We start from the raw sequence: 27,128 nt of genomic DNA, 5'->3' as shown, positions 1-27,128 counted from the left end.
ATCTCTCCCCTTCGAGGTGGATAACCAGCAGTTGCACTGAGCGCAGGAGCCAGCAGAGTCGCTGGCTGCTTTTTGCCCTGGGCGGCCCGGCTCAGCTCCACCAGAGGAGGAAAAATGTCAGGAATGCGGCTGCCCGCTCCTCTGCTGCTGCTGAATTCCTGGGGCAGCTCCCTCCTGGCCACCTGAGTGGGACGGCGCTAATTGGTTCCTCATTGCTGGGCTCAAGTGGAGACGTACGTCGTGTGCGGATGGGTTTCATCATGTCAGTGGCTTAAAACGCACCCGTGCTCTGATGGAACATGGGCAGAGGGAAGGGATGTCTGCAGGTTGTAGGACTGGCTGCAGGCACCGAAAGGAGCAGCGCCTCACTGACAGAGCTGTCTCCTATCTGCCACCCCCGTCTGTTTTCTGCCTCATATTTAAAGCACATCTGAGGTCACATCGTTTCCTGCCAAGAGGAGATGTCATATTGTGATCCTGATAGAGGCTGCTTTAGCAACAGGGAGCAGTGTTTTAGTTCAAGGGCCAGTATATTAGTTTCCAAAAGGAATCAATGAGCGCTTGTGCTAAAACTTTTGGGTTTAGCTTTGCCTTAATGTGTGAACAGCCTTGTTTTTTCTCAACAATCCTACTTCACAGAAGCACTGGAATCACAATAGACTGCTTTTATCTTTGCATCCACCAGGTGCAAAGATAACTTTGGGCTTTTTCCTCGGATTTCACATGTATTGTTTGGGGTCATAGTGCACTCAGAAAGAAAGTTATTCTTTATGGCATAATAAGTGATGGAAATTTGCCAAGCTGGGGAAAAACAGCTAAAGGTTGGCCAAAAGTCACTGTGATGAAACTGATGGTGGAAAAATGAGGAGAAAGTTAAGTAGTCTAAGACTGCCATAGGCTTCTACTACACCTGCCCAGAAGGATATTAGAATATGTTAATGAGATCTTGGGGAAAAAATGAATATGCTAGTGTATTGCATATGTATGTCTTAACTGCTTAAATGTAGAATTTAAACTCTGAGAGCACACGCTTGATTGTCAAGTCACCTGGTATGTATTGTGAGGAATGAAGGAATGCTGCTTTCTAACACCACAGTGGGGTTAGAGAGCTTTCTTCCTGGATTTTGGATGACAGTTCCCACCCTTCCTGCTGAAAACTCACCATCCTTTCCATCTGAGCCCAGAGACACCTGTTGTGTGCAGAGTCATAGAGCCGTTTGAGTGGGAAGGGACCCCCAAAGAGCATCTGGTTTCACTGCGCCTGCAGTGCACAGGGACACCCACAGCTCCATCACCACCTCTTTGGGCACCCCGTGCAGTGCCCTCAGCGTGAAAACTTCTTCCCTATTCTCAATCTAAATCTCCTCTCTTTAATTTGAAGCCATTTCCCCTTGTCCTGTCACAACCAACTCTGCTGAAGAGTCTGTCCCCTTCTTTCCTATACGGGGGCTATAGAGAAGGGAGCAGACTCCGCAGCAGTGTCTGTCTTGTCTTGTGTCCACCATCCCTGACCAGTGCCCTGCAAGCAGCTGGATGTGTGAAATGTTCCTCTTTGGAGGCTTTATTTTATCATGAAGAAAAGGGGAGAAATGGAACTGACAAATGTTTTAAACTTGCACCTGCTCAGTAAGGAAAGCTTGAATTTGTGTGGCTGTGATGTGTGGTGATGCTGGAGGGGGGATAGATGCCAATGGGTGATTTTTATTTAAATGTTCCTGCAGCATTTGCATACCAGATGTGATGGCATGGCACTGATTGCTCCCTGTTAGCACAGATACGTTCATGCTGTCACCATTGTGTGATGAAGTGAGCATGAGAAAGTGTGGGAGGGTATGGTTGGGTCCTTGTGTTGTAGTGATGCAGAGGTGGCTGCCGGCACAGGTAACGAGCAAGGGACAGTGAGAGCTGTGCTTTGTGTCATGGAGTGTGGAGCATCAGTTCCTGAGTGTCCCATTGCCCTTTCCCAGCAGGGTAGGACAGAGGGGCAGTGGAGGGCTCTCCATGTCGGCTGCACGCAGTGAGCACGAGGTGTCGGAGATCATCGATGGGCTCTCAGAGCAAGAGGTGAGACCAGGTTCTCCTTCCTCCCCCCCTTCACCCCTAGTTCCGCTCCAAGGAAGCCAAGAGAATGGGAAGAGAAGAGGGCTGGTGCCCTGGCTGGCGTGTGGAGAGGTTTTTCTGTTTCACTTTGTTTTGAATGGGCTGTGCAGCCTGACACTGGGGAATCCTATGGAATGAATGGTTTGTACATGAGCCAGTTGGCCCACGTCTTCTGGGAGTGCTCCATTCATCTTGAAACATCCCCATGACCTTGGCTTCAGTTGGATCTGGTTTCACAAGGGTTCCACTCTCTTGGCACGGAGGCGAGCTGCAGTGAATGGTTTCACTTGGGAGGGGAGAGCCTCCGTCTCCCAGCCATGGCCGAGAACATCAGCTTTCAGCCAGGGCTTTCTGCATTCATCAGAGTCAGTGTTTTGGCCCTGAGCTGTGCCTCTGTCCTCCCATGACGGGATAACACCCCCCAGGGTGTTCAGAGCAGCCAGGTGCCACATGGGCAGTGTCCTTGCCCCCTTCCAGAAAGCTTTCAGCATGATGCTGGCAGTTAGAGGGGACCGGGCCTCCACATGGCCCTGGGTAGGAGGGCTGCTGCTCCCCGTGCCTCTGTTGCTTTGATTCCTCTCCCACTGTGGGCAGGAGCTATTTTCCTTAAGTCAGGCATTTCCACACAGTATCTTAAAGCCTTTTATTTCAGAATGTAAGATTAATTGCTTCCTAGCTGATGGCGATAGCCTCTTTCAGCATTTCATTTACAATTACCCTAGCAATAAAGCTGCCTAGTGCTTGCTTTTCAGTTCTCCTGTTCCTCCACCTGTCCTTTCCTCTCGAACATCTGTCCCCATGGGTTCCCTCGGGCCCGTGCTGCTGACCAACTGTTCTCTCTGCTTTCCCTGCAGAACCTGGAGAAGCAGATGCGCCAGCTCGCCGTCATCCCACCCATGCTCTACGATGCTGACCAGCAGCGCATTAAATTCATCAACATGAACGGCCTCATGGATGACCCCATGAAGGTCTACAAGGACCGGCAGGTGATGAACATGTGGAGCGAGCAGGAGAAGGAGACCTTCCGGGAAAAGTGAGTGCAGCCCACATCTCGCAGCAGAGCCCCTGCGAGCGGTGAGATGTGACCTGTGCAGCACAGCCTGCTGAGCTGAGCTGCTGTGTGATGGTTGCAGAATCACAAGGTCTCAGAGATGGTGTGTAGTTCCCAGAGGAGCCCAGGGATCCCTCTGTGTGAACAAGGGCAGTCTCACACTCAGTGCCAGGACCTGCCTTCCCTCTCCTGCTCGCAGCAGCTCCTGCTTGCAGCTGAAGTAAAGAATTGCCGAGATGGACCAAAAAAGAGCAAATAAGCAAACCAATTCCAAGCCTATTGTAGAGGAGAGCCCTCACTGCTAATTAACCTTAAAGTGCACCACTCCAAACAGCCCAGGCTTGCACACAAATGACGCAAAGGCTAATTATTTGGTCTTTAATGCACGGGCCATGCCTGGCTAATGGAGCTGGGAGAACCCACACCCAGCTCGTGCATCCTGCTGTGCATGGTGGTTTCTCTGTCATTACTGTGGGTGATGGGAGCTCAAGGCATAAATAGAGAAGAATTTCTCACAGAACTAATTGAGGGAGATGGGCACTCAGGAGCTATAAACAAGGCCAAAGGATCGCAGCTCTCAGGTAGCTCAGAGCAATTGATAACATGGTCTTGAAAACCCCCTGCTTTGATCAGCCCCCTGGTTCTTGCCATGTACAGCACAGCACATAAGATCTCTGATGTGATTCCACAGCCCAGCTGCTTGAAAAAACAAAAAAACAAAAAAACATTATTACAATTTTTGTGCTTAGCATTACTGATGTCTCCTTTGTTATCCTCTTATTTATTCACTCACATGTCTTGGGAGATCTCCCTTGGGTGTCTGTGTTATATTTGGATAAGTTTTGCCCTTCAGAACCCTTGAAGGAAGAAAGGCTGCAGCATTTTTTGGAGTAGAGACTGTCCTCTGTTAAGTGCCCGAGCATCGTGCTCTCGTTGCTGTCCTCCACTTCCCCTCGTGCCCCCAACCTCATACCATCACCCACGACCCCCATTCCGTGCTGGAATCAGTCCAGCTTGGTGCCCCAGCAGTGACTCTGGTTGAGCTGCTCACTGTGTCCTGCCCACATTCCATTCCACTCCTCCCACTCAGGGCCCATCCTGTCTTCAGGGCATGTTTTGGTGGCCGTGGGGTCGAGCAGAGACAGTTTTTGGGCACTTATGATCCCCCTGCTCTCTGCCATCCTGTGGTGAACATGAGCCCATCAGAACTCCAGCTCCACTGTTAGGCTAAATATCAGTTTTCCATCTTCCTGGGATGCTGAGCAGCACCAAGTATGTTCCCAAATCAACAGGTCCTTCAGGAGCTGGCCTCCCACCCAGCCAGCAGCTGAGTCAGAGTTGGTGCTTGCGCTCACCCTGTCCTTCTGCTCCCGCAGGTTCATGCAGCACCCTAAGAACTTTGGCCTGATTGCCTCCTTTCTGGACAGGAAGGTAAGCTTTCTGCTTTCTCTCCTTGATTTTACATTCTGGTCCTGTTCTGAGCAAGGCCACGTGCCTTCTGTGGGACAGGCCATATGGGCAAGTCCTGGGTGGATCCAACCTGGAAGGGTGGAGGTGGACCAGGTGGTAGAAACAGCCGTAGCTTCTCTAGTCCTTGTAGTCACCTCCTTTGCCCATCTCGTGCCACATTTCATCCACGCAGTGTCTGTTCAGGCAGGGAAGCCCTTTGCTTTCAGGGCATTGGGCTCAGAGGTCCCTTCCAGCTTAAATCACTCTGGCCGTGCACGTCTCTGCCTGGGGAGATGGTTTGTAAGAGCTCAACTTTCCTGTCCAAAGCAGCACTGCGGCAGCAGCCTCGTGGTGCTGGGCATGCTGTGAGGCACCAGGCTCGTTTCAGCCTTTCTCACTTGTTAACGCTGAAAGTGTTGGGACTTGGATGATGCTCACAATCCAGCCTGTGTTCCAAGCTGTAAAATGTCTTCTAATTTTATTTGTACTCGTTTGTAAATCAGGCTGTAATTATGATACAGAACACATCTATTATCCAGTTGGAGAGAGATGCAAAGTATGGCTCAATGCAATGAATTAATAGATTTTTAAATTGCATTAAAAAAAAAAAAAAAGTGATCTTAGCCCTTGGAACAGATGACTGTAAGTTTTTGTGTTCGTGTGTGTGTGTATAATCAGGGCTAGATTAGAAAGGCATCCAATTAACACTTTAAAAGTTACAATCTGTTGCTGCAAATGGTTCTGCTCTGCATAAGGGTGGGGAGAGCGCAGCCCTGTGCCCGGGCACAGAGGGATGTGGGGGTCTGCAGGTTGGTCCTGTTCACACAGCCACTGAGCCCCTCCGTGGGGATGTAGTTCAGGTGCCCACGCTGTGAGGGGAGGTTTTCGTGGGCAGGAGCAGAGTTGCATCCCAGCCATAGCGGCTCCCCAGTGCGCCCAGCCCAGCACTCAGAGCCACGGGAGCTGCAGCTTGATGGGGCTCGGAGGCACTCAGGCAGCGGGGCTCAGCTCAGCAGCTGGAAGTAACGGCTGCTGACAGCCGCGTGGCAGGTTGTGCGCAGCACCGCCGCAACAGAGGGTGACAGGCAGCTCTCCTTGTTCTGCTTTTAGTTGCCACAGTCATCTGGGGTCAGCCCTGCCCCCTGCCCCGGGCTGGCCCCGCGCTCTGCTCCAAGCACAAGGCTCCCGTTGTTCTGCATCCCCGTCTCTGCACTGCTGTGGGAAAGGCCCCGTTTTGTCCCTTGGAAGCGCGGGGCGATGTCCCTCATCCCCCTCGGCTGGCGGGCAGAGCGCTGCTGTGACGCAGGGAAGCTGCTCTGGCTGCGGCCCTTCAGAAGCACTGGATCTGGCGATGGCAGGGGCTGAATGCTGCTGCTGAAAGCCTTCCGCTCCCTGACCTGCCCGTGTCGTTGCAGACGGTGGCAGACTGCGTCCTGTACTACTACCTGACCAAGAAGAATGAGAACTACAAGAATCTCGTGAGGAGGAATTACCGGCGGCGTGGGAAAAGCCAGGTAAGGGCAGAGGAGTGCCCGGAAACCTTGTCCCTCAGGAGGTGTGGTGACACGTGTTCTTAGTGCCAGCCTGGGGCTGAGCATCCCCAGCTCTCCTTCCACCTGCAAATGGAGATCACGGTTGTGAGCTGCAGTGGGCTGTGATTGTTTGCATAGCCTTTCAGAACGTGCTGTTTTCTGGCAGTTGTTTGTGCTCTGGCAGTTGATGTTTGTCTGTCCTCGTGCCAAGGTCACAGTGGCTTGAAAAAGCAAAGCCAAGATGCTGGAGAGAGGGGTTGGAGCAAATGGTGACCATGCGTCAGGAGTTGCGTGGGGCTGACTGGATGAACCTGTGGGTCCCAGGGCCTAGGTGTGAAACTCAGCACAGCTGTGCTACCCCAGCTGGGTGAAGTGAGACACTGTCCACCTACTGAGGGGGTGGCACGGGGCATCTCCCTGGATAACGTGGGAATAGGAATGGAAAAACTGTCCTGTCCCATATCACCATGACATAAACAGCTCCTCGTGCTGCATGGCCATAAAAAGCAGCACTTGGATCTAGATCCTGATTGGGAGACAGATAGGTAGCCTTGCTCCAGTTTGATTTCTGCAGCATTAAGACATCAGAATAGTTAGCACATGACGAATGTCATGGACAGGGCCCAATTTTCCCTTCTTTTTTTTTCAGAGACATTAGTGATGGATAAAACCCTATTAGATTATCCAGTCCCTCTCCCAGCAAACCCAGGGTGGTTCCCTCCAGTACATTTTTATAGTGTTTACCAGGGTCTGTTTTGTTAGATCACAGCAACTAGAACATGAGGCCACATTTGTTTCTTGTTAGCAGTGGAGACGTTTAGCACAGCTCCTTCTGCTTTCAATGTTAAGCTGAGCAAGGAACAAGTGTGAAGGGGGAGAGGCGGTCTGCAGGGTCTGTGTCCCATGGCCACTGCTACACCAGCAGGTACTGTTCCTGCTTTGGTATTTGAAACCATCCCAAGGTGTCCCTGGCTGCAGGGGTGATTGTCCTTTGTCACAAGTGTGATCCAGCACGGGGAATGAGAATGTTGGGCTGTTGGGGCCAGAGAAGTCAGGATGGCTTGGGAGCATGAGCATGGGGGGACAGCTGGGGGCAGGCTGTCGGCAGGAAGGGCACTGGGGTTTCTGACCGTCCTCCTGTGCCTTCAGGAGAGGTTGCTCTGTGTTCCCAGTGCCATGTGTGCTTCGTGGTCACTCCTGCTGCTGAGGACATGTGGAAAATTAGGGAAAATTTCTTCTCTGGAAGAGTGGAGAGGTATTGGTGCAGTCTGCCCTGGAAGGCGGTGGGGTGACCATCCCTAAAGGTGTTCATGAACCGTGGGGATGTGGCACTGAGGCACGTGGTCAGTGGGCACGGTGGGGGTGAGCTGACTTGGTGATTGTAGAATGGCCTGGGTTGAAAAGGACCACAAAGACCATCTAATTTCAATCCCCTGCTATGTACAGATCGCCAGCCACCAGACCAGGCTGCCCAGAGCCACGTCCAGCCTGGCCTTGAATGCCTCCAGGGGATGGGGCATCCACAGCCTCCTTGGGCAACCTGTTCCAGTGCGTCACCACCTCTGTGTGATCTTAGAGGTCTTTTGCAACCTTAGCGATTCCGTGGTTCTGTGAGGGCTGAAGTGGTTAAATGCCAGAGGTGAGATGTAATTGATTTATTGCTGGGGAGGGGAGATGGGCATTTCATCAGATGAGAGGAGCAGTGAGGTCAGATACAGTTGTGTTTCCAGTGGCCCTGCACTGTTGCTTTATGCCATTTCTCATGGAGAGGTCGGCGGTGTTATTTGCTTCTGGAGGCTGCGGGGGGCTTGCGAGAAAAGGAGAGATAATTACCAGCAGAAATAACGTTCCTCTAGTGTCAAGATGATCATTGTGGCCTACTTATTAAAACATTTAAAAAAAAACAAACAAGAATCCCTTCATTCCCTGGCAAAGGCTATTCCTCATAAAGCTGCTCCTTGCTGCTAAAAACCTCCTGCCAAAAGTGGGGACTTCACACAGCTCTGCTTCCAGTTTGTCACCAAACACACGGGCTGCCGGTGCGAGGCACGGCCCTGCAGGCACTGAATGGAAGGGGCACACATCCAAGGCATCATTGTGCTCAACGTTCGGCTTCCTGAGATGCAAATGCTTCCAAAAATAATCCTTATTTAACCCTGAAAGGAAGGAATTGGTGCTAAAAGGAATAACTTCCAAGTGCGTAATTTCGCAGTGGGGAAAAAAAAAGTTTGAATTGTGGTATGATGCTCTGATCCCGTGCTCAGTGTATGATAAAAAGCACACATTTTGGTGGTGCTGTCACAAAAGCTGTGCCTGTTCAGGTGTGTTTCCTAGGGGGCTCTGCAGTTGCTCTGCAGGGGGTTTCTGAGCACATCTCACTGCTGACAGCCCCGATTCTGTAGCAGCACACTGGCCCTAAAGCTGCCGATTGCTGCCATGAGTGGGGCTGTTGGGCAAGCTGTTCAGCCCGGCTGTAGCAGCATGAGTGCTGTGCTGAAACCGTGCTGGAGGAAAGGGGACTTTGTGTAGTTATCCCTTGTGGGGAGCACCGTTCCCTTTCCAGAATAAATCAGCACCAGGCATGGCCAAAGCACTGGGCCATGCTGAGCTCTCAAAACTCTGCAGGAATGACATCTGTCCTGAAACAACTCCCCAGATCTTCTCGATTTGGGGTTTTTGGAGGGGATGGGTCTGGCTCATTCTGGTCCTGGATGTGCAGGTTTGGAGGTGGCTGGAGCCCTGCTGTGTCCTCTTGGGGATGTCACAGAATCACTGAAGTTGCAAAAGACCTCTAAGATCACCAAGTAAAACTCCAGCCCGCCCCTACTGTGCCCACCAACCACATCCCTCAGTGCCACATCCCTGTGGTTCCTGAACAGTTCTGGGGACACTGATCCCACCAGCTCCCTGGGCAGCCTATGCCAATGCATTACTGCTCTTTCTGAAAATTAACTTTTCTTAATATTCAACCTGCCCCCCCCCCCCAGCACATGAACTGCGGTCAGTCTGCTGCTGGGCTGTCTCAGGAGTGGCAGTAGAGGCTCTTCCTGTCTGTGTTCCCTTTGCTCCTGAACCCCATTCCTGGTGATGCCCCATGAGGTGCACTGTACACCCGGTGCAGCCCCATCACAGCTTTCCCTTAGCCCTGCCACCCTCCAGGCAGCTCAATGGGCGAACACAGTGGAAACTTACATTCCTGAAATCCCAGCTGCACTTTTGGGGGTGATTACATGAGAACTCTGTTGGCCATATTTGGGAAAACCGAAGGATGCGTTGCTGTGGGAAGATTGCTGCTCAGGTCCCCACAGCTGCCACACAAGGACAGCAGTGAGAATTTGGGATTGGCACCAGCTGGTGGGATGTGGCCACTCTCCTTTGTGGTGGCACCAGCATGGAATACCAGCTGCTGATCTGAATTACATCTTGGTGGTAATTTAAGTCATGTAACAGTGAGGTGACCCCCCCGGCTCACCCCACGCTCAGACCAGTGTTCCTGCAGCAGCAGGTTGTTGCAGCCCTGAGGCGAGTGTCCCATGCTCATGTGAGTAGTGATGGGGTCGGGACCACTGCACTGCGTGGGGATGGCATCCTCCTGGTGGGGCTTGGGTAGGAACAGATTTGGGATGAGCTGTTTTAATGACAGTTTTTGACTGAGAGCTGTGAGCCCATCCCCTGTTTTAGGGAGCCAAGTGGGGGGGGTCACTGCGCAGCCAGGAAGCGGAGCCTGGCAGTGGGGCAGAGCATGGAATGCAGACCACAGAGAGGAGGAAACACGTGTTCCGTGCCTGGAGCAAGTGGGGCTCCTCTCCACCACTTCCAAATGCTGTGCATTCATCCCCTCGGGTCATTTTCACTTTGCAAGCAGTCAAATCACTTCTCAAAAAACTCAGCAGTGACCCAGAAAAGAAACATTTCCACTTATGGAAAAGCCCTCGGTGATGTTAAGGAGGGATTGCGTGAGCAGGATCCTGTACAATTGCTTCCGTGCTTGGGTGAGATCACTGTGCCATAGGAGGGTGTCCACCAGGCCCCATGTATCAGTGCCCGCTGGGCTTGGCTGTGCCAAGAGGCTCCCAGCCATAGAACCATGGAATCCTTATGGTTGGAAAAGACCTCTGAGGTCATCGTGTCCAGGCATCAGTCCATCAGCATGGTGCCAAGGGCCTACCAGCTGCGCTCCTCCATTGTCACTGTGCCCCAGTGCTGTCCTGTGGTTACCCAGTGGAGAAGCAGCACGGCCATGGGGCAGACCTGTGCTCCCTGCTGAGCTCCCTAACATTTTCCTTATCAGATGTAAGCCTGTCCTCCCATTTCTTGTTCACTTCCCCAGCCAACAACATCCAACCCAACGCTGGGCCACGGGCGATCAAAGTGGTGCAGCCAGCAGACATTCCTCTTGCCCTCCTTGTTTTGGCAGCGGCTTGTTTGGATTTGTGGTTTCTCCCAGGAGCAGAGGGTGCTAAATGTGACCATGAGAAGCCTGGCTCTGTGGCAGTGGGTGGCAGCAGGGGCTGAGGCGTTCCAGACCAGTGCATCAGAGGCTTCGGGCTCAGGGAGCCGCTTACGTGATGCGTATATACGTATTTGTGATACATATATGTGTATTCATAACCCCTCCTGCCTGTGCTCTGCATCCAGTGTGAAAGCGGGTGGAAGGAGGCACGTGGTAAGCCAGCCCCAGGCCTTCGCCTTATCTTGAGCTGGTTTTAATTTGCAGCTCTCTGATTGTGTGTGGTGACCTCGGCCCCAGCTCCCCTGGAGAACGTTGTAAATGCCACGAATCTGAAGTCACCCATGGGAGAAGGGAGTCAGCAGTGCCCCAAACATGGCAGAGGCACAGCCAGGGGTCTGCAGAGGGGAGGGGGCTGGGGGCAGCTCTGCCCAAAGCATCTGTAGTGATGTGGTTACCGCTGGGAACATGTTGAGTGCAGAGCTCGTGGCTGAGGTGCTGGGGTATGCTTGTGGGTAAGGGACTGGTGTGTCCAGCTCTCGGAGTGCCGGGCAGTGCAGGGTGGGGGCTCGCTCCTTTCAGCTGGAGGAGCAGATGAGAGGTGGTTTTTCATAGAATCATTGAGGTTGGAAAAGATCCCCAAGTCCGTCTCCAGCCCATTCCCACCGTGCCCGCTCAGCACATCCCTTAGTGCCACATCTACGTGGTTCTGGGACACCCCAAGGGATGGCAAACACCCCCAACCTCCCTGGGCAGCCTGTTGCCTTCGGTAGGAGCCCAGGGCGTGGTGATGGTGGTGATGGAGGGGATGTGATCCAGCTGCCAAGTGGCATCCCATGAGCAGGAAATCCAGTGCTGGGGCAAGAGTTCCTCTGAAAACTCTCCCATCCCTGTCCCCATCCCAGCAGGATGAGGCTGGGGGCTGGCTCAGGGTGGATGTCCCCAAGTACCCCCATGGCGTCAGAGGAGAGCGGCGCCCTGGGCACGGGGCTGAGCCCAGTGGAGAGTTCTGGGCTGTGCTGTGGGCAGTGAGGTGTCTGCGTGGCTCCGCTCGCCTGCTGCAGCCCGGTGTGTGTGTGTCACCATGGAGGGGACGGGGAAGGCAGGAGCAGTTGGTTCTCTGGAGGTTTGGGAGTTTGCAAAATAAATAGCCCTGCGCTGTAGGTTAAAGCTTGGCATCCTCACGGATTAATCACGCCGGCTGCAGCCAGCGCTGAGAGCCCTGGTGACGAGAGCTGTGGTTTATAGATGATGATTCATCGACTCGACTTAGAGCGACCACGTTATTCCAGCAGATTGCAAAATCATAAGAGGAATGTTGTGGTTAGTTTACGGCTTAACTATGCAAATCGTCAGGAAGCCTTCGGAGCCGGAGAACGTAAGGCACAGCGAGCCTGGATGGCTGGGCGCTGAGCGGGGGCCCGCGGCCGGCGGTGGGGCTGGCGGGGAGCGGCCGTGAGCGTGAGCCGGGTGCTGGGGAGGTGAGTGCTGGGGGCTGGGGCGCGATGGGGCTGATGGCAGCAAGGCGGCCCTGGCTGGATCCGTATGGCTCCGTCACAGTGCTGTGGGGCTGGGGAGGGTGAAGGTGCGGAGCGGCGTCCCACATCCTCCCACCAAGGGAGGAAGCAGAATGGGAGGAGCCGCACCTCTTCCTCGCTGCTGCTTGTTCCCAGCCAGACCCAGGGCGCTGCAACCTGGGGGGCGGTGAGCAGTGCTGCGAGTTGGTCCGTTCTCAGCTTCGGTGTCTTCGGACCTACCTGGAAGCAGGTGTCCCCTGGATGAGATGTGCCAGGCAGGCAGGGCGAGATGATGTGGGCAGCCGTCCTTGTGTCGTTGCGTGGGGCGGATCAGTGGGGCTGCGTGGGGGCTCCCAGCAGGGCTGGCACCGCTCTGCTCCTCCCACTGCTGTGGGGTCGGAGGTGAGCAGATGTTTGGCATTATGGAGCAGCAGTGAAGGAGGCCGCGTGGCTCTGCGGGTTCGGAGTGGGACTGGGCTCTCGCTTGCACGTACAGCATGCGATTTGTCCCGGGGCCTTTTTAAATAAACAGGATGTGTTGGCAGCAAAACCAAACAGCGCGATGCTGGGGAGGAAAGGCAGGCGGCAACAAGAACGCTTGGCCTGGGAGGGAGGGATGGAAGGGATGACCCTGCTTGCTGCCACCAGCCTCTTTCTTGGCCTTGAGCGTGTCCCTTTGCCCCCTGGGTGCCTCTGCCTGGGGCCATGGGACTGTGCTTGAAGGGAGGCTCCATTGAGCAGTTTTGTTGCTGGCCCGCAGCTCATCCCACGGCCAACCCACCTGCCTGCCCGCCTCAAAGTGGGGCAGCGTGAATCAGAAGGCAGCATGGGCTAGTAATTGGGGAAGCATTTCCTGGCCCGTCACGCTTTGGGATGGCGTCCCATCCCTTGAATCATCCCGAGCTGGGCCACAGCCAGGGCTAAGAATAGGCGCTGTGCACCATGGGCAGCCTGATGACGGCCGCCGTGGGGCAAGGGGCTGACTCCCAGCTGTCACCTGCCTGTGCCCAGTGTCGGTCCCAGTGGCTTCGGGGCTGAGTTTTGGGCATGCAGCACTGGGGCTGGGTGGCCTCTGGTGTTTCTGTCCCCACGCAGTCCTGGCATTGAGCACCATGCCCCAGCTGGAGCAGGGCAAGCACTAGAGGGCATCCTTGGATTAAGATGCTCTCTGCAGTGGGAGAAGCTCTGGTTGGTGTCCCACCACCTTGGCTTAAGACCTCCGCAGAACAAGCCTGGAGTCTGCTGGTCCTCCTCTCCAAAACAAAACACTCTTGAAGAAGGGGTGGAAGCACTACAGAACTAACCTGGACACCGCTCCCCTGCTGCAGCACATGGGGAAGGGCAGAAGCATGGGAGGCGATGGCTGGGACACAGCCTCCTCCTCACGCTCCCACGCAGCCTGGCTCTGGGCAGGTCCCTGCCATCACCAGCAGCTCCTCTTGGGGCTGAACCCATGTGGGGTTCACTGCTGCCTGCAGTGTGACTCAGGGGGTCAGGGAGTTCAGGGCAGTGCGTGCTGGGCCATGCCCCTTGCTCCTCTGCAGCCGGACTCCAACTCACAGCCAGGCTCCCACCAGGTGCCCACTGCTTCTCTGCGGAGTTTGGGACTGGTATACCGGTTCTGACACTGGTGCTGGACCACCTGCTGGGTTTGATCCTTTAAGGCCTCAATCCCAACCTAATCCTGGTGTTGCTGTCTGCATAAACTAGGAGCAGGATAGCTGAATAAATCATTTCCGCCTCTAATTTTCTTTTTCTCTGAAATTCCTCTTGTTTGCTGGTCACCAATGGGAAGGGAGGTCAGGGGAACTGGGCCTCCCCAGCATCCTCCTTCCTGCAGCTGTAGAAACAAAATCTGGGAACACCACAACCACCGCATCCCTCCCTGGTGTCACCATGTGCTCAGCCCCTGTGCTTTGCTCTGCCCCCCAAAGGGCACAGAAGGGCTGCTGCACTGTCTGCCATGGGAGCCAGAGCATGGCATGACCACAGCTGACCCCACAGCCCCTTAATGCCCCCAAAATGCTTTCAGCCCTGCTGTGGATGGGCACCCCACAGCACGTTTTCCTCCTGGCCACTGCCCCCTGGTGTAGTTTGGCCACAGTTGTTTGGGTTGGCCCAGGTGCTGCCGTGTGTCTGGCCCTGCACTGAGAGTTTGTTTTGTTTTATGTGCCTTGTTTTGCAGCAACAGCAGCAAATGCCCCGGAGCAGCCAAGAAGAGAAAGATGAAAAAGAGAAAGAAAAGGAGAAGGAGGGAGACAAGGAGGAAGACAAACAGGAAACAGAAAATGACAAAGAAGAACTGACAAAGTAAGTGAAGCCTTCCCAACGTCCCCGCTGCCTGCAGATCCCAGGGTGTGGGAGCTCCCAGCTCCTTCCCAGCAGTGCTGGGATGTGGGATGTAGTGTGGGATGGGATGCAGCGGTGGGACGTGAGGTGGGACACGGGGTGGGATGCAGCAGTAGGATGCAGGACGGGATGCTGTCCAGGGCTGCCTGACGCCATACGGGACTGCGTGTGCTTACCTCCTCCTCTGCAAGGAGGGAAGGAAGGGGAGCGCCTGCCCTCCTGTTCGTTCTCATCCCTGCTGCTCCCAAACATCTCTCTGATGTACTTTTATTTTTAAACCTGCTCAACCCGCACAGCCGCCCTGTTCCTCGGGCTTGTTTTGCTGTTGTGAGAGCCTCCCCGCGCTGCTGGAGGTGGCTGAGCACAGCCGAGCGCGGCGCTTCACCTTTAGTGTTATTGATGTCAACGTGAGAGCTTCCAGAGTGAGGGATGGGAGCGGTTTTATGGCTGCACCCGCCCCGCTGTCTGACACAGTCATAACTAACAGGGAGCGCCGGAGCTGCGGCGGGGAGAGGCTGGCACGCGGGCTGCTAGCGCTCTGTAATGGGCTTAATGCTTGCTTTAAAGGAACATCTGGCTTCATTATATCCAGGCTGCTGAGACATTTACCAGCAGGTCCTTTTCAGGAAGATAAATGAGGAGGAGGCAGTGATGAATTTGAATGGCCTGGTATTAAACCTGTCTCTGTCAGGTCCCTGCGTGCACACAGTGGTGGAGCTGCAGCCAGCTGCAGAACGACCCCCCCACCAACAACCCCAAATTAGGCAGGAAGAGGGTCTGCGTGTGCAAAGAATGCTGACCCGCCCCTCCAAAAGCTCCCCGAGCACGTGCAGGGAGACGGTTGTGTGACCTAAAACCGATGCCAGCCCAACGGTGATTTCTTCTCTCCCTGGTTTTGCAGGGACAAAAACGATGACACGTCCGGGGAAGACAACGATGAGAAGGAAGCCGTCACCTCCAAAGGCCGCAAAACCGCCAACAGCCAGGGCCGGCGCAAGGGCCGCATCACCCGCTCCATGGCCAACGAAGCCAACAGCGAGGAGGCGGCCACGCCGCAGCAGAGCGCTGAGCTGGGTGCGTAGCTAGGGGAGCAGGGGGCACGTGGTGTGCTGTGCTGACCAGCGGCGGTGTGTGCCAGGAGCCAGAGCAGCATTTCCCTGCTCGGTTCCCTGATCTCCCCATGTTTGTCCCCAGTGCTCTTCTGCCCCATCCGACGGCCGCTCGGGGTAGGCAGGAATTGTAGCGTCCATAGCCCCGTTCGTGTGCATCTGCCTCTGGCATTTGCAGCCCTGATAGTGGTTACCCGTGGAAACTGACTTAGAGCAGCAAATAAATGAAGGAATTTGGCTGATTTTCCAATGTTTTGTACTCCGTCAAGTACAAAATTATGACCGCACCACCTAAGGCAAGTGAAAATAAAGCAGGGTGACTCCTCTCGGTTTCCTTTCCCCGCAGTTCCTTGCTTGCTCTGTTCCATGTGCTATAAATCACCCGGAGGTGTTTCACTCCCTGTTCTCTGCTGACAACTGGCTGAAGCCTGATGGCGGGCGCTGCTCTCGTACCGCTGATATAAATAGTGCTGTGCACAGTGGAGCCCTGTGCTCCGTCTCAAACTTGTTCAGCAGTGCTGCAGAGAAGCAGCAGATAACGCCAGTAACTCAGATGGGATTTTTCATCCTGGTATCCCAGAGCTGAGTGAGCGGGGAGGAAAGGCTTCAGACCATGTTTGATTGAGAAAAGGAAATGGACGGATTTCAGTGGCAGATCTGAGCAATTGGTTACCCTTTTTGTCTCCAATCGTGCTTTAATTTAGGTTGGCGAAGGAAGTTATTGCATTCTAAATACTGATTGAACATTAAAAAACAACACAAAACCATACTGTGGTTTAACTGCAGCATGCCGGAGCTCCCAGTAGGCATCTGTTACATAACTGCACAACCTCAGTAAATATCGTTAATCAAAGCAAGCGGGCCATCGCTCTGACGGCTCCTTGCTGTGCAGTCACAGTCATCTCAGAGCTGAGCCTTGTGACACACGGCTTCAGGTAAATGAGAGAGCACTGGGGACACTCAGCTTCAAGGAAGTGAGAGATGCAGCCCCGCCTGGTCCCAGGGAGGGCATAGCTGGGAGGTCTCCATTTCCCTGAGCTATGGAGCTGGAGGAAGTGCCCTGCTCGGGTGGCACCTGCAGCTGTGCCCCACAGCCTGGGGAGGGAATCCCTCCATCTCAGGCACTGATGCATCCTCCTGCCAGGTTCAGGCCCTGGAAGGTGCTCCCTTCCTTGTCCGTATCCTCCAGCCTAACCTACCGGCCTGTTTTCCATTCTAAAAGGACACTGTCAAAACATCTCTCATCACTGTTGAAATAATGCTTCGCCTGTTGTTTAAAGTAATAACCCATTGGCAGCCCAAACCGGAAATCTGTTTCCTTACCGCGTTGTTTTTTTTGCCTCTGACTCACAGCCTGGCTTGTTATTGTAGGGTTTGCTCTCGTGCCAGGCTGCCAGTGGGACGGGTGTGCAGTGCTGCACACAGGACCCCGGGGTCCCCACACCGGGTGTGGGGTGGTGACAGCCATCCCTGCTCTCCCTGGTGCCCTCTACTACTGCACATCCCTGGGTTGGTCCCCCCCAGATGAGGCTCTGGGATGTCCCAAAGCGCAGTGACAGGGTTGCTGTCCCCAGCAGCCACTGTCAGCAGGGCTCCCTTGGCAGATGCAGTTGATGTGCCCGAGTCGCCAAGGTGACGCTGTTTCTCCATCTCTGCTGAGGGTGATGGTCCCACCCCACGTCTGCCACCTCCAAAGCACGCAGCCGGTGTCGGCTCCAGCTTAGGTACCTGTTGTTGGCGGGCCAGAGAGCGTGGCACCCGTTCAGCAGGAAATATGGTGCCTCCCTCGAGCCATCTGGCCGTGCTTCCAGCCCCAAAGAAACCAAAGCGGAGCCGTGCGTCACTGCGCTGCATCCCGGGAGGGTGCTGCACGTGGGCTGCGGTGCCCCTCCTGCAGGAGGGCCGGGGGCACGGCGTCTGCGGGTGGGTTTGGGATGCGGTGCCCACCGCATCAGTTTGAGATGTCTGTGTGGTTTGGTTTGGAACGGGTTGTGTGGGGTGGATTTGGGATGTGGTGCCCATGGGCTCGCTCAGCCCATCCTGCTGACTGCTCTCCTTCCTCTCCCAGCCTCTCTGGAGATGAATGAAAGCTCTCGCTGGACTGAAGAGGAGATGGAAACGGCAAAGAAGGGTAAGAAGCCACTTTCTTTCTTCCTTGCATGGTGCTGACGGGTTGGGGGGAAGCGAGAGGGGTGTCAGGTTGTGCCGTGTGGGCCCGAGGAGCTGTTTGGATCCCTGGGATGGCAGCCTCACTGGATGTTCCAGGTGTGCATGGTGCCAGGCTCAGTTCCGCACCTCTCCAAAGCTCCATCCTTGTGGTGATGAGCCCTGGCGCAGGCACTCAGCATTCCTGAGCTGATTCAAACCTTTGCTGAGGCCATCTCTAGAAGTGCTGTGCATGACACCTCCCTGCCTGCACTTCTCCTTGCAGTAATGGTGCTCGCCATTCTCTTGGCCCAAATCCCGTCCTGTTGCTCTGCTGCCGAGTTGCCAGCTGTGCGTCCTGCCTGCCTCACTGCTGCTCCTCCTTGTCCAGGAGGGCTGTAAGCGCAAAATTGAAATGGAAATGAGTGCTGTTTGGGAAGTGCACCTGCTCCAGGGATGCTGGTGGCACGTTCCAGAGCTCCCAGGTGCTGGTGGAGCTGCGCAGTTGGATTCCTTTGCCTCTGAATGTCCCAAAGCGCTTGGCTCACTTGCCTTAAACCATTCCAGCCCTCTTTGCAGCCCAGTGCCAATCCTGTGTGTTGCTGCACGCTGCTCTCCATAGATGCAGACTTAATGGATAGACGTTAATCAGGCAGCGTGGCCCGGTGCCAGGCGTGGGGTGAGCAGGTGCCGGGAGGGGAGCGCTGCCGTGGGGACCTTTGTTTTGGAGATTGCATCTGGTTGCAAGAAAAGTGCCTCTTGCTGTTTGATGCTGGATGTGCACTGAAGGATTCCTAAAAGCAGTGAAAGATGAAGTGTGTGAGCACGTTTCTGCTCCTGTAAGCTGGGCCTGGGGAGCTGGATAGGGTAGGGGTTTGCTGCGTGCTGATGGCTGGTGGTGTTCCGGCACCCACCCTGTGCTGGGGAGCTGGCAGCAGGGCCAGCAGCCTCATGGGGAAAGAGCAGAGCTGCACAGAGCGCTTCCAAGTAGGAGAGGGCAGGAGTGTGTCTGTAGGGAGAGACAATAAAGGGGAGTACTGTGTTATTAAAGTTAACCGGGGGAACGAAAACCTAGCGAGAGGAAAGTTCTTGCTTAATGACACTTTTATTATGCAATAAACTTCGATTCACTCATCTGTCAAAATGTGCTGAGATGGGTATAATTACGGGGTAGCGTGTTTTTCTGGTGCTGTCTTGCTGAACAGGGGCTGTGGTTACAGGTAAAAGCGGGAGGTTTTGGCTAACCAGGCTGCTCAGCACTGATCCCCGTTGCATTTTGGGTCTGGCCGAGCTGGGTACTGCTCTGTGCAAGGCAATGTCTGGGCATTTCGGGGATCCCAAGCACGCAGGAGCCGGAGGCAGGCTGGGGAGGATTGCCCCATGCCCCACCAGGGCTGTGCCACACAGCAGCAGTGGAGTTGAACTCAATGAACCAGGAGGTTTCCACGTGACCTTCATTACTCTTTAAGCCTGCTATCTGTTCTCGCCCCAGCTCTGGGTTTTCCCCCACTGCCAGCCTCTAACAAGTGGTTTTGCAGTTTTGCACTCCCAAAAGCTGTCACGTGCCAATGGCAGCTTCTTGCTCATCCGAGCTCCTCCCAGGCCGTGCCAAGGCTGTGTGCTCCTGGCACGAAGGACAGAGGCAAGACGGTGCTCCCTGTGCTGTTCCTCCTCTGCTGGGACGGAAGGGCAGGACTGGGCAGCCTGATGCTGCCTGCAGCACCGTGTGGGCACATCCCGTGCAGGCAGGGCAGTGTGGGAGTGCTGTGAGTTTGCTTTCCATCACTGTGAACGTGGAACAGCAGAGGAAAGGGCTTTTGGAAGAGCCGAGGCTTGTGGTGACGTGGGGCCCGGTGTGCTGGCTGTGTGAGTGCTCTCATGTGAGCCTTTCGGTGTTTAATTCAGAACGTGAGAAGCCAATGTCAGAGAGCTAAATAACCCGTGAAAACTCCTCAATAGTTCATTTTGGGCAGATGCACGATATTTCCTTGGATACAGGAGGTGGGTTTTTTCTGTTGTGTTTTTTTTTTTTTTTTTTTTAAGGGCTGATTTCCAAAGCAGCACAGAATGTAAGATGAATTTTGGACCAGGCTGAACCTTTTTTTTTTTTTTCTTCTTTTTTTCCCAGTCCCCATTCTGCCCATGAAACTAAAAAAAAAAAAAAAAAAAAAAATTAAAAAAAAAAAGTGGTATTTTCTTTACAAAACATTCATCTCTTCCCATTCTGGCACTGCCAAACCACATCAAGCATGGCCCCGCATAGCGCTGCCACTGTGCCCCCCCGGTGCATCTGGGAGGAATGCTTCTGCCTCGTGTAGGAGAGAGCTGCGAGGATTTGCTCAGTGAGTGTCAGCGAATGGCACACAAAAGGCCTGTCAGGGGGAAACGCTGGGTAATTACTATAATTTACAGCCCACATTTTAATTTTGAGCATTATTTTTTCAACAATGAGGGAGCGGGAGTAATATCCGAACGAGGTGAAGAGAGAGAGCGCAAGGATGGCGCCGGGCTGCGGGCCGGGGCAGGAAGAGGGGAGGTAGGAGAGGGGCTGGGGAGGCCGCGGCGCTCCGGGGATGGACGCCCGTGCGGCCAGGTGAGCGCGCTGGGGCCGGTGGCTTCCCAAGGGCGGGCTGTGCGCCCTGCCCGCCCCGTGGGGCCGTGTGTGCGCTGCCGGCTGCTGGCTGTGCGCATCACTCACCTCTTCGTGCCGCGGTCTCCCACGCGTGGCAGCAGGGGAGGGCGATGCGCGGAGCTGCTGTCAGCGCTGCCGACCCCGCGTTCGCAGCACCGCGGGCTGCGCGGTGCCAGCGGTTCTCCAGGGCCGGGTTGTGGCACGTCTCGGCTGTGCCAAAAGCGGCTCCATCCCTGTACTCCGGGTGCGAGAGAGGCCGGGTGTTGCTCTGGATACCGAAGCATCGCACCCAGTCCCACCGCCGCGGCTCCCAGCCTCCCGCTGCGCCGTGCTCCTCCGTCCCTCCTTCGGGGCAGGGGCTGTGCCCGCCCTGCGCGGTGCCATCGATGCCCCGCGCTCCCTGCGCTCCTCCGCAACCTCTCCACGGGTAGCGGGGCACCGCGCCGGGCTCGCGCCTCCCCAAAGAAACGCGCCTTTGATTCACTTCGGAGCGGAGGAAACTATGAGCCCAGCTTTGTTTCCCTGGATCCCTCCCCCTGCGCCGACATTCAGATGAGAGCGAGGGAGACAGAAAGTGAGAGAGGGAGGGAGGGAGCCGGTGCCAAGCGGCCGCACCCCTTGTCAGCTTGGGTCAGCGCCACGTTCGTTATTAATGCTCTGTCTAGAGGTCACATTCAGATGCAATGAGCCCTGGGTCAGCCAGAGGAACAGATTAGAGCTCGCTGCTCCGCACACGGCGCGGCACCGGCTCCGTCCACGGGCTGCCAGGAGCGGGGCTGCGGCTGCTCCCTCCCCTTTGCCTTTCTGCTGCTTTTTCTTTCTTTTTTTATTTATTATTATTTCTTGGCAACGTCGGGCATCTCCTGAAAACTGCACAGCCCCCTCCCGGAGCTCGGGGCTGCGGAGCGAGGAGCCGGGGAGCTCACACCGCTCGTGCTTCCGACGCCCGCGGAGCGTTGCGTGGCCGGGCCATGCGTCCCCCCCGGCTCCGGGCGGCGGGGTCAGCAGCCCCCTCCCGCCCCTGACCCGCTTTCCAGCCCCAGCAGCCGCTCCAGCCGCCCATGGCTCTGCGATCCTCTCGCCCCCAGGATTTAAGGAACCGGCTTTGCTTTCTTCTCTTTCTCCGCCCGCTGCGAGGGAACGAAAGCAAAATGAGCGGGGAGGGCGCGAGCGCAGCGCTCGCAGCGCTTGGCAGCGGGCAGCCGTGCCCGGGGGGGCTTTGAGGAGCGCCCACCGCCCGGCCCGCTGCATGCTGCGGCTGTGCTCCCTGCCCGGCGCAGCGCGACCTGCGGCACGTAAGTACGGCAGTGGGGTCAGCGCGGGGGGAGGACTGGGGCAGCGCCGTGCCGAGCCTCTGCCGCACCCGTAACTCCGTTGGATGGGGCTTTGGTGAGGCTGCCGAGCCGGGTGTGCGGCGTGCCTGTGTGCGTGGCGTGTCCCCTGTCCCTCCCCGTGCAGAGGCAGCAGGTGTTGGGGGTTTTGTGTCAGGGTTTTGTGCGTGGCACCACGCGTCGGCAAAGATTGCTCTCCGGTGGGGACCGTGGGCTCCATCTGCTCCCGTTTGCCAGGCTGGGTCCCGCTGCGGATCCCAGCAGAGCCCGGCTGCTGGTGAACCTTTGCCCTGGGCACAGCAAACCACCCTGGCCCCCAGCATTGCGCTTGGTGCTGTGCTGAGCCCAGGGGCACTGAGCCAAGGGGACGATGAGCAAGGGGCCGGTGGCTTGTTTGCTTTGGGGCAGCAGCCTGGCTTGTGGCACGGGGGGAGGGCTGCCCTGAGCAGTTGGTTACCGGACATCCCCTTTTTTTTTTTTTTTTTCTCCCTTTTCCCTTTTTAAGCAGCATGGTGATGGAGGTTGCAAGTTTTGCAGGCTGGGAACTGCAGAGTTAAAGCTCCAACTTGCTTCTTGGCTTGCCCCGGCCTTTTGTGGTGCTCAGCGCTGTGTGATGCCTGCGTGCTGCGTGCAATTCGATAAGCCCCGGTGCTGGGACAGGGCAGGATACAGCACAGCTGCGGCTTAACCCTTGCTGTGCCGGGTCGCAGGAGTGGCTGTTGGGCTGTCAGTGAGGCACAGCTCCCAGGTGCATGCATGGCCACCACGGGAGCCTTAACCTGGGACATGCTGAACTCTGCAGCACCAGAGCTGGTAGCAGCCTGGAGAAAGAGTGAGGAGACATGTGGGCAGTCCCCGCTCCCATGCTGTGTGCATTGTGGCCTCTGTTCTGGAAAACCCCTTATAAAAGAGGAAAGTGGTTTTTGCAGGTTCATTCCCTGCAGGTTTTCAGCTCTTGCAGTCACCATTTGCAGCAGCACCGTGCTCAGGCTGCCTGTCCCATACTGGTGGTGCTGGGCAGGAGCTGGGGAGCTGTGCCTGCAGCATCACTCTGAGTGGACCCGGGGCATCCATCCTTGTGCCCATGCCCCACATTGCTCACTGCTCCAACACACCATATCTGCATGACCTGCACAGTCCCAGGGCTGCAGGACGGGGATGGCACCTGTGGGTGCCCACGCAGGGATGCTTCCTCATCCACCCTGCCCTGTCCTATCTCATGCTGGCAGGGTTCTGGACGTGGCAGTGCTGTCCTAAGGGGAGGGAACACCTGCCTCTGTGCTGTGGCTGCGGGATGTTCTGTTCCTGAGGCACTCAGCTCAGGGCCTTTTTTCCCCATGGAAAGACAAACAGGCCATCCCAAGTCATCCTGGGAAGCCCTGCAGACGGATGCTGTGATCATACTGTTCCTGCAGAGCTTGGCGTGCGCTGCGGGTGTTTCCCATCCTGTGCAGATAATGCTGTCCTCGTGCTAGCCCATCTGGCCCTAAACCCTTCTCCTTCCCTCCTGCTACCACAGGTCTCCTTGAGCATGGGCGGAACTGGTCGGCCATTGCCAGGATGGTGGGCTCCAAGACCGTGTCGCAGTGCAAGAACTTCTACTTCAACTACAAGAAGAGGCAGAACCTGGATGAGATCCTACAGCAGCACAAACTGAAAATGGTGAGTGCCTCGTCCCAGGAACCTGCCCAGTCCTACTGGGGCACCAGGGTGTTTTGGAGAACGGTTTGGGGTGGAGACCTGGGAGCACGAATGGTGCAGGTGGGGCTGCCCAGCAGATCCTAGGAGCTCTGTGGGAGGGCAGCTGCCAAAGGGATTCAGGAGTTTGGGACAATGCATGGAAAGGAGGCGCTGAGCCCAAAGCTGTGGTGGTAGGACAGGTGTTGTGCAGGGAGGGCTGGTCTTGGTGGTTATCTCTGTGGCATGCGTGCATCTCTCTGCGCCTTGGTTTCCCATTGAGAATGGCTGACGCTGCTTTTCTGCCATACGGTCCAGAGTATGAATGAAGTAGGGCTCATTGAGTGTTCTGGAGATAGCACAGACCACTGAGAGCAGCCGAGGATTATAATTATTTCATCTGTAGAGTATCCTGGGGTTCCCGGTTTCTGGCTAATAGAATTCACATGGCTAAACCCCCAAGGGGTGCTTTGAAAATGCAAAGGACAATGTTCAATGCAGGAATCTCTCCAAGCAAGCTATTACAGCAAGAGTAAAAAGAAAGACAGGAAAACATTCAATGACTCACCCAGGAATTTAATATCCTAGTCAGTCTATAGGAATGAGAGAGAGAAGACATTGGCGATTCTTTTCTTATTAATTCTCTATGCACAGAGACACTCCTGTGTTCCTGTATTTCACCAAATTGTTTTTAGAAGCAGAGCAAACGATACAAAAGGCAAAAAATATAAAGACTGCAATGAAGTGTGCATAAAGCCCTCTGAATGTAAAATGTTATAAAGATATCTTTGTTCATTACGGGGGAGCATCTGAAATAAGATCATGCTGCTTAGCTGGCAGTGGACTCGGTGTTTATTAATTTACTCCGCTTCCTAATGTCTCAGAAATTATATCACAGAAGGGTTTTTCTGCAGAGCCACATTTCTCCCTGCCTCCGTCCCTCCAAGGCAGCGCTGCGCTGCTCCCGTCTAATTGCTCACTCTCACTTGCAGTTGATATCAGCATCATCATTTTATTTTCTGAGCATTTGAGGCAATGGGATTTGGTTTTGTCAAAGAACAATGAGCGTTCAGCTGTTATTTATTGTTCTCTATTGTTTTGTGGCAACAGCAGATGCCAGAAAGCTGAGTAAAATGAAAGAACAACCGAGATTAAATTGCCATAGACCTTCCTTCCTGACTCCTAAATATATTCACGAGCAGACCGAGCCTCCTAATCCCCTCCTGTAGCCAGCACTGGGCCTTGGCCTGCGCACAGCACGCATGTGGCCGTGGTGTCGTTGTGTGGGTTTGTGTGAAATGCCCAGATTGCCCCCTGCCCTCACAGCAGCTATCGCTGATCGTGTGCGAGGAAATCACTTGGCACTGCCTTTCTTCCTTTTGCTTAATGAGAGTAAATGCAATTAGCAGCTCTCATTAGTTTCCCAAATGGGACTTGCTAATAGTGTAGCCCCTCGTCTTGTAGGTGTGAGGTGGGGCTGCAGGGCTCGCTGGGATTGGGGAGCTATGGGGTTGAGCAGTGGCCATCACCAGCTGAGGATGGGTGAGTGGAGCCTGGAGGTGTCCTCGTGCCCCAGAACACATCACAGAGTCCTGCAGAGCCTCGAGGCCTCGCTTTGTCTGCACAGCATGTTTTGGCTCAGGCTTGCTGTCGGTAGCTCAGATGTGTCCCAGCATCGCCGTCTCGTCGCCTTGACCTTCTGCGTGCCGTGCTAATCTCAGGGGAAAGGGGGGCACATGGATACGTGGTGTCCTCACACCCTTCTCGTCAGCAATTGGAGATAAGGTGCTGTCTTCACCGCCACCTCCTTGCTGAGTGCTTGCTTTGGTCCAGGACTTGATGATCCTTGTGGGTCCCTTCCAACTCTGGATGTTCTGTGATCCTAGACACTGCCTGGGCTTGTTGTGGTGCGTACAGCTGCGATGGGTGAGGGATCCCCAGGCTGCTGCCAGTGCTGCTTGGTTGCTGCCAGCAGTGTTTCTGTGATTCCCTGCTCTTCATGGGATGCAGGACAGCCTGGCGGCCTCTTAGGCAAATCCAGCATGGTTTGTGCAGCATGCCAGGGTTTGGGGTGGGAGGCTGAGGCTGTCCCCACCGTGGTGGGCAGAGAGGTGCTGGGATCACTGCTCTGTCCTGCCACCTCAGTCTGCATCTCACCCATCTGTGCTGTCCCTAACTGGCATTTTTGAAGCTACAGTTGAATGGGATATCTCCCATTTTGTTGCTGCGAGCCTGTTCAAGTGGCACCACCTCCCAGAGTGCCAAGAAACACCTGGTAGGCAGAGAGTAGAGGCTGGAATAACACAAAAGGAACTGGGCAAATGGCCATGGAACCTCCTTGCAGGCTCGCTGGTGGTCGCTCAGATTAAGTGGAGCACGTGGTGATGGTGGGGATGCCTGGCTGCAGGCTCGGTCCACGTAGCCTCTGGATTGCTGGAGGTGCAGAGGATCCCTGGGTGCAGCTGGGATCTGGATGCCGCTGCCCCAGGGCCGCTCGTGCTCTGCTCATTCCCCAGTGAGGAGCCCGCTGGAGGCTTGCACTGAGTCACAGACCCGTGAGTGAGAGGCAGAGAGAAGCCTTTGCCATAGTAACGTAGGGCTTTGTCATCTCATTAGCATGATGGGGAACTGCTGCTTCAGAGCAAAACCTGCTGTTAGCAAAGTGCTGCTCGGCCAAGGTGCGAGCGCAGGGCACAGCGACCTGGCACAGGGGGGATGGGGTGAGATGGGGAGCTTGCAGCACACAGTACTTTCTCAAGTGCCTTTTTTTCCTCTCTCCTGCCCGGTTTGATAAAAATAGCCTTTGAGCAAGCAGCGTTTCTAAGCAAAAAGCTGTATTTGTTTGTTTTATCTGGAAGTTTTTTAAAGGATTGAAAAGTCGGGGGGAGGGCAGGGCCCAGCTCTTCCCAGCGCACAGATCCAGCAGCAGAGTTAACGTTTCCGCCATGGCTTTATCTTCTCATCCATGTAAATAAACGTCCTACACACGTCATCCGTGTGGGGCTTGCAGGGAGAGCCGGAGATGATGGGCCTGTTCCTACTGGTAATATTTACTTAAGCAACAAGAGCAGGAAACAATAGCAAAAGCGAGACTTTTCCTTGGGGTGGGCAGCAGGCAGCAGCATGTGAGCCCTTGTGGCTGTGGCACGTGGCCCCTGGGGCGCACAGCACTCGGACACCACTGAGTGGAAGGCAGAATCCTGCACCCACTGTCTGCCCCATGCGTGGGGTGCAGCATCCCCAGGGCTCCCCCAGTGTTGTGCTCCCCAGGAAGGGGCAACTCCGAGCACAGTTGTGTACCGGGTCCTTCTCTGCCCTTGGGTGAGACTGTGCCATGGGGCTTCTGGATGGTGAGTGTGCTTCTCCTCCTTTTTGGAGGGTCTGTCTCATTGAGGCTCAGGGCTGGGGTCACCGTGGTGTTGGTGGCCCTGTTGTCCGTGCCGTGCATCTGCTGTCTTCCTCTGCTTTCCGTCTTACCTTCCTTTTCCTCTTCCCCAGGAGAAAGAAAGAAATGCTAAGAGAAAGAAGAAAAAAGGCACCGCCACTCAGAACGAGGAAGCTGCCTTCCCTCCTGTGGCTGAGGATGAGGAGATGGAGGTGTCGGGAACGAGTGGCAATGAGGAGGAGATGGCCGAGGAGGCCGAAGGTGAGGTGCCCAGGGACTGCAGGGGGGGCGCAATGTCAGTACTTGGAGGGCTGTTCCAACATTTTTGGGTTTCAGGCCTCAAGGGTTTCAGACTGCACTGGGTCATTGCCCTCCTGCTGCGTCTGTCTGGGGGATGGTTG

General features: G+C 55.2%; 1 protein-coding gene across 16 annotated transcripts in view; it reads left to right on the top strand.

The window, feature by feature from the left end:
- The window catches only part of NCOR2 (nuclear receptor corepressor 2), a 163,922-nt gene that overhangs the window by 101,104 nt on the left and 35,690 nt on the right, over positions 1-27,128 (top strand). For 12 of the 16 annotated variants that reach the window (XM_042865994.1, XM_042866006.1, XM_042866008.1 and 9 more), the window contains exons 11-19: positions 1,968-2,064; positions 2,955-3,133; positions 4,528-4,582; positions 6,016-6,114; positions 14,285-14,409; positions 15,350-15,522; positions 17,626-17,688; positions 23,185-23,327; positions 26,841-26,988. In XM_042865994.1, coding sequence (XP_042721928.1) covers positions 1,968-2,064; positions 2,955-3,133; positions 4,528-4,582; positions 6,016-6,114; positions 14,285-14,409; positions 15,350-15,522; positions 17,626-17,688; positions 23,185-23,327; positions 26,841-26,988 — 1,082 coding nt within the window. The remainder of the gene's footprint in view (positions 1-1,967; positions 2,065-2,954; positions 3,134-4,527; positions 4,583-6,015; positions 6,115-14,284; positions 14,410-15,349; positions 15,523-17,625; positions 17,689-23,184; positions 23,328-26,840; positions 26,989-27,128) is intronic. The other 4 variants (XM_042866009.1, XM_042866007.1, XM_042865999.1 and 1 more) reach the window with 1 other exon arrangement.

This window comes from Lagopus leucura, unplaced genomic scaffold, assembly GCF_019238085.1.
Source record: "Lagopus leucura isolate 7727_CA_CO unplaced genomic scaffold, USGS_WTPT01 Super-Scaffold_806, whole genome shotgun sequence".
Classification (NCBI taxonomy): Eukaryota; Metazoa; Chordata; class Aves; order Galliformes; family Phasianidae; genus Lagopus; species Lagopus leucura.
This window is presented reverse-complemented; position numbering and strand designations above follow the sequence as displayed.